The sequence below is a fragment of the Vombatus ursinus genome, unplaced genomic scaffold (assembly GCF_900497805.2).
Source record: "Vombatus ursinus unplaced genomic scaffold, bare-nosed wombat genome assembly UNPS02009205.1, whole genome shotgun sequence".
Lineage (NCBI taxonomy): Eukaryota > Metazoa > Chordata > Mammalia > Diprotodontia > Vombatidae > Vombatus > Vombatus ursinus.
In genome coordinates this window covers 16,167,110-16,173,912 of record NW_020948983.1, presented here as the reverse complement: position 1 = coordinate 16,173,912, position 6,803 = coordinate 16,167,110, and the positions used below count along the sequence as shown (strand labels likewise).

Sequence of the window (6,803 nt, the reverse complement as noted above, 5' to 3'; positions counted from 1 at the left end):
TCCTAAAACTTAAACTGGTCCAAATCCCACCCACCTAGGATGCTGAAAATTCCATCATTAGAAGCTCATTCCACTGGACTTGGATCTTTGTCCAGTTCTTTTTAAGATGTAAATCGAACTTCAAGAATTCCCTAGCCCATCACCTACATGCTGAATAAGTTTATCAGAGGCTTTTCTCCCAATTGAGAGATGCTAGAGTAGTGGTAGGAGGGCACTTGGTGTTGAGGCGATAAAAGGAAGCAAAATAGGAGGAAAGAATGCAGGAAAGGGAAATGAGAGAGCTTTGGATACTAAACTCTTTGAGCCTTAATCTCTCTGAGATTCTTGGATTGATCAGTCTGAGAAATGAGTAGAACAACTGCACTAGATGAGAGCCAAGGGTCCTCTAGGGCCTTTCGTTTTATGATTCTATAGTTTTACCTGCCATGATTTTGACCAGGGCTGGCATTGTCATCCTTTGTGGGAGTGGGGCAGGGGGAAGGAATGATAGTCCCACACAGGGCACAGAAAATGCTGGAAGAGGTAGTGATGCAGAGGACAGGACGTTCCTGGGAAGAAGCAGGCAACTCCCAAGGGGGTAACAGGAATGCTTGTGCCATTATCGGAGTCAAATGCCGGAGGGCCAGAACACTTCCATTTAAAAGCTCCTCCAAATCTTCCATTGCTTCTAGGGCCAACGCTTACCACCATGGAGGAACAATTTGCAAGGCAGCCACATGCCGATACTCTTTTTCACAAGGCTCTTTTCTCCACTATAGCAGACAGATCACAAGCACTCTGCCTGCTTCAAAGACCAGCCAGAAATACATATTTTTTTAATGCTTCCTGAATGCGTATAAAGGGAGTGAAAGCTTCCCTGTGTCAATAGGAAATTCACAGCCCTCCCCCATCCAACACTACCCTCTGAGGCCCATGAGATTTCCCAAGGCTATAAATAACCACCGACATATCCACTTTTTACAAGATTTAACTCTTTAATATAAATAAGGCGGCATAAAAATACCGAGTGCAGACAAAAACTTCAACAACATTCTGCTTTAGAAGCAGTATTTGGATAAAAAAAGAGATCCCTTTCGCCCTGTTAGGATTTGTCTTAAAAATAAAAAAAAAAAAAGGCAGAGTATATTCCTTAGCAAAATATTCCATGGAATCAAAGAGGAAAGTCAATGGGGTTTGGGTTGGGTCTTGGACTTCATTTGGTCCCTGATCTCTGTAGTCTCTTCAAAGAGCATCAGATGAGTCCAGAATAGGGGTTTGAAAAGAAAAAGACTGCAATAAATAAGGCAACTGACCACCCATGGTTCAGCAGCTACCACCACCAAGTGCTTTAGAGGGTTGGGCTATGACACCTGGATGGCACAAGGAGGGATAGCTGCATATCCCTGTGGGAAACAAGAATCAGTGCAGAGAGGAAACTTTTCTCCTGCCTCCAGGAAGTCACTTTCACTCAATTGTACTGCCTTGATAGGTAGGGATAAGTTAGTACCCTGTGTTATCAGTAACCTACATGGACTAGAAGCTAGTTTTAAGGTTTGGGGTTTTTTTTTAAGTTTTTTTTTTTAAACTACCCCTAGCCAGAGCCTTCACCATTCAGGATTCCCTTTCTAATAATTACTTTTCATTTAGCAAACTGTCAAGAATCCCTGGGAGGAGAGTGGCTTTTATCAAGAGTCAGAAAGAGGTAGATGGGGAAATTATTTCTTTTGCTCAGGCATGACAGGGATCCCACCCCTAAAGATCAATAGATGAGTTATTCAGTAACTCTGTATTGCTAGGGCAGGGAAGGGTGTAGAGTTGGGAGAGAAACTGTACCAAGGTAATTGTTCAACTTCTTTCCTCCCTCCCCCAACCCCTTTCTTTCTGGCTTCATTTGCATGGAGGAAGGTACTGCCAAATACCAGTGGGTACAAGTGAAAATTACCACGGGCTGGTGCCACCTATGCCAGGCTTCAATGCTAGAGAACTTCTATAGTCCATTCCTTTATGAACTGCCTTTCCCATGCCCAAGTCCTCCATCACCTGTGGTTCAGATCAAATACATTTGGGGCAAAACTTGCTAAGTTATTGCAGTGTTCTGACAATGGCTGGTAGGCTGCTGGCTGGGGACATGGGAAGGCTCTGCTTCTTTTTTTTTTTTTCTGAGACATTTGTGGTTTTGCTTCTGAGTCACTCATATAGTAAAATGCAGGCAGGGATGGATTCCGTAATGCACATTTAAGCATCTTGCAGAAGCTCAGCCAGAAGGTTCTATGTAGGTTGACAAGGAGCCTTCCTGGGCTTCTTCAGAGCCCTTCTAGGTGTTTGTCCTATGAAAACCCATAGGACTGCTTCTTCTGCTGCCCATGGTTCTCTCGCTGATCATTTCATATGCTTTCCTCAGTTCTGGGACTTCAGAGTCATGACACACAAAGGATTAGGAAAGGTAGACTCTGGGGCCAAACTACGAGAACAGATGGGTCTTAGCACCAAAAATGTTGTAGGGAGTGGATACTTTCTTCACAGTAACCATCAGGCTCTGAAATTAGCCCTTGGTATTCTCTCCTCCACCCCACCTCCAAAATATCTTTCTGTAATCTCAGCTTCTTCCCGCACCCTCCCCTTTTAATACTTACCTAGAATCCATACCCCAACCCCACTTTATTATATATGCCCCATTATTCTACTAGCAAGAATGCCAGCTTAGCGGCCACCACAGAAAAGGGACAGGTGAGAGAAAGGGCAGAGTGAAGGGGAAGCCGGAACCCACACAGGTGAGCTTTTGTGCTCTGAGGAGCTGGTATACCATGAAGCTGGGGCAAGGGAGTAGCTCAGTGGATGCTGGAGGAACCTGCTTCATTTCAATCTTTATACATGCTCCATGTAGCTGAGGCATCAGCTTACCACTGCCTTGCATCCCCATTATCCTTCTTTTCTGTTTTTATATAAATAGTAGCCATGATGGCTACATAGGATGTGAGGCTGAGTCTGGAAATTCTAACATGAGGATGCAGGTGGTACTTCTGGTTGCAGGAGCCCACAGCCAAAGGAAGGACCTAGTAAGTTTTAAGAAAAGCTAGGTGCTTCTTTCAACATCTGCCGTTTGTGCTCTCCTTGTCATTTCCTGAGACTCCCTGCTCTGCTTTCCTTAAAGCAAAGCTATTCAAGTAGAGATTGTGGACCTGATGTAAAAAAAAAAAAAAGAAAAAAAGAAAGAAAGAAAAAGAAAAGATTACACCCAAGTCGAGAAGCTTGGAACTGTTCCTCACTTCCCTGCTGTAGAACACCAACTCCATAGTGATTGAAGGGGAGGAAGGAAAAGGAGAGAGAAATCAAACAGAGCTTAAAAAGGAATGATTCCTAAAGTAAATGGAACCATCAATCACCAACCAGCTAAAGTGGTATAAAAGCAGTCGAGCTGTTGCCTTTGGGGTCCCCAAGTCCCACATTCTCTGCTCTTAAAGGCCACTGGCTTCCTCCAGAGCATGAGTACCAACTCCAAAAAAAGTCTGCCCTTCTCAGGTCTGGGTTTCCAAGTGATTCTGAAGGCCTGGGACCTGGGAGAGGAATGTTTTATGCCCCCTGACCTTGGTCCTTGCCTTCCTGCTACCCTAAGAGAGAGTCCGTTTCTGGAGTGAGCTGGAGTGGTCAGCAGGGATATGCAAGGAGTACTCGCTGATGAGGGTAGAAGCATTCTTCAACATCTCATAGAAGGAATCTACTGTTTTCTGATAGAGGCTTCGCTGAAGGACAAAGGGACAGAAGAGGTTTAAGGGCTCTGCCTGTCTGAAGACCTCAGGGATGCCCATGGTGTCGGGCACCTTCTGGTTGCCCACGAAGAAGTGGTAGAGCTTCTTTTCTAGAAGGCTCTTCTCCAGGAAGCAGAGCAGGTCATTCAGGCGGGATTCCAGGTGCTCGGACCTCCAGTCAGAAGCTGGCTGGGCCAGCAGCAAGTGAAGCAACGCTGTCTTTAGGTGATAGCTGCTGAGACCACTGATGCCTGTCAAGCGGTTTTGCTTTGTTAGCAGAAAGGAGGCGATCTGGAGGCAGCTGAGGTGACAGGCGTTTTCTGGCAATGCCTTGGTGATCATCTTAAGAAAGTGTCTCTCATAGACGGCAAAGGAGAGGAACCAGTGCGTGCTGGAGGCCGGGGCCCCCACAGGACGGCCCCTGGGAAAGTGAGAGACAAAGTATAGATCCGAATCCTCACACTGAACCACTGGGATGAGGTTGAAGGGGATGAACTTCCCCGAACGAAACTTGATCTTCAGGGATCCCGGGGTATCCAGGTGGCCAAAGGCCAGGTCGAACTCGTACTTGCGGGAGATGCGCTGCCAGGCTCTGGTGAGGGCCGTCTGGAACCACTTCATGACCTGGTCCATATCCAAGAATGGAGAGTCCTTGAAGCACAGCAGGTCTTCCCTCTCGCTGCTGGGCCGAATCTTGTTGTCCTTACTGTGCAGGAGGCAGAGCAAGTCCTCCCCCAGCTTGGCCTTGCCACAGATGCAGTTTGCAGAGCCCTCATTGACCCAGCCTACCCGGATCTGGCCGTAACCCCGGAGGTCCAAGGGGACTGACTTGCTGGCACACCAGACCTCTGGGCGGAAGCGATAAGGCTCCGGGGGTGTGAAAGGCACGAAGAGGTCGCACAGCACTGGCTTGTCCACTCTCCAGTTCTCGTACGCGCTCCCCACACCAATGAAATCTTCGACCTCCATGTCAGCGTCCCGGTTGCACACACTCCTCAGCGCCTCCAGGAGGTCATCCACAAAGCCTTCCACGAACTCCCGAGTCCGGACGGCATCTCCAGTAGTCCCTCGGATGCATCGCTCATAAAAGTGGGAGAGCGTCACCTTATCAGGGAGGCTGATGCCTTGAAAGGTGATCCTCGGACTGTGAAGGTCGTCTTCCTCTCCAGGAGAGTCAGGAGGGATGCCATCCAGGTAGTCCTGCCTCCACAACTCAATCATCAGGAAAATGATCATGCAGAGGGTACTCCACAGGTCCCAGGCCAACCGGCCTTCATTCTGCTGCTGGCCATCCTCAGCAGCTTGCTTCGGGGGCTCCTTCTCTTCCTCCAGTCTGGCCAGCTCCGCTTCCAGCCGCAGCTGTTCCAGCTGCAGCTTCTCCTGGTGCGCCCTCATCTTGTGGATGATTTCTTCCTCGTTTTCTGGGATTGTGGCATTCTCCCAAGGAAACAGGATTGGATGATTGATGATGGCAGTGACCACCACTAGGCAGACCCTGAAGATTCCTGCAGTCATGCTGAAAACTTCCTTAATGGGAGAGAGAGAGATGAGGGGGAAAAAAAAGATGAATCTCTAATCAACTTCTGCCCCAATTATGGGATTGTCCCTGATCTTTTCTACTGTAAACTTATTCTTTCCTCTCTTAAACTCTTTGGTAAAGGACTCTCCTTTCCCTGTCCTCCTCCTCCCTTCCCTCAGTACAGTCTTGGTTATTTGCCCACCACCTCCCAGACAAGATAGCACAGGCAGGGTCAGCCTGTGATACTTATGAAGTTGTTCAAGTTTGTCTTTGGGGTTTCATAGCCCTTCCCTAACTCTCTAGCTGGCTGAGCTCCTTGAGTGACACCCAAGCTGAAATCAGCTGAGGCCATTCTTTTCAAGACAAGAAGAACAAACAGTCACCTCCCATCCCTCCCTCCAGTGCATGATGGCACATGCCGGGAAAGGTTTTTTGGTCTTATTTCCATATTTCCTCTTTGGTGTGTCCCAATTCACACTCAGGGAGTTTCATGGTCTTAAGACAAATCATTTTCTGTGGTAGTGAGGGGAGAGGCAGGAAACGTTTTCTTCTTTTGTGACCATCTATAGACAGTGTCTTCTTTGGGAGACAGGCCACGGATGACCCACAACTGGCCAAAAAGCGAGTCTCAGTCAGGCAGCCTCCCCTTAGGTCTGGTTCAATGCAGTGCCAATTGGGGGAATCAAAGGGGAAAAAAGAAAAAGGGATTGCTACGCCTCTGCAGAATTCAGGGCAGGAAAAGAGCAGCCTTCCATGATGAATTCTTCAGGGTCTCATTCAGAAGAACACCTGGGAAAAGGGTGAGAAAGTACAGGATTTGGAGGGAGTGGGCGTGGAATATTGTTCCAAGGGAACAGAGCCAAGCAGATGCTGTCTTCCACTACAGTGGAAAAAATTACTGGAGTCAGGACTGGCAGAAGCGTGAAGCCAGTCAAGCCTGTGTTTGGCCCCTGAAATCTCTCTGTCCTTCAGTCGGCCCCTTCTTCCAGATGCTCCCTCTTAGGCCAATGGCGCTCTCTTGGTCTTCTCTCTTTCAAAGCCTGCTTTCAGGCTCTTCTTGACTACTGTTGGTATAAACGGCTGATGACAGATAGACTAAAGTAATCTAATAAAGGGACTCAAATCTCTCCTTACCTAATGGTCAAAGCTTTTTTCTTTCTTCTTCTTTTTTTTTTAAACTAAAGAAGAATGCTAGACATGGAATCAGGAAGACCTGAGTTCTCATCCTGCCTCAAACACTTACTAGCTGTGTGTGATTCTGGGCAAGTCACCCTCTGCCTACCTCAGTTTCCTCATCTGCAAAATGGGGATAATAATAACTCCTACCTCTCAGGGTTGTGAATGGGTTAATGTTTGTAAAATGCTTTTCAAACCTTACAATGCTATATAAATGTTATTATTATTATTAATGTTCCAGGCAGTAGCCAGTGGGAATCAGGGGTAGATTTTTTTTGGGGGGTGCACAAGGCTTTCATTGTCCCAGTGATATTAACTGCACCCTTCTAGTGAGTATGATATGAAATCTAAGTCATCCCTTACATCCGACTTAGGATAGTACC

At 47.2% G+C, this 6,803-nt stretch overlaps 1 protein-coding gene across 1 annotated transcript in view; it reads right to left on the bottom strand.

Moving 5' to 3' along the window:
- Nucleotides 1-954: 954 nt before the first annotated feature.
- The window catches only part of ITPRIP (inositol 1,4,5-trisphosphate receptor interacting protein), a 7,603-nt gene continuing 1,754 nt past the window's right edge, over nucleotides 955-6,803 (bottom strand). Inside the window, exon 2 of the mRNA XM_027851656.1 lies at nucleotides 955-5,252. Coding sequence (XP_027707457.1) covers nucleotides 3,588-5,240 — 1,653 coding nt within the window. The 5' untranslated portion in view covers nucleotides 5,241-5,252 and the 3' untranslated portion in view covers nucleotides 955-3,587. The remainder of the gene's footprint in view (nucleotides 5,253-6,803) is intronic.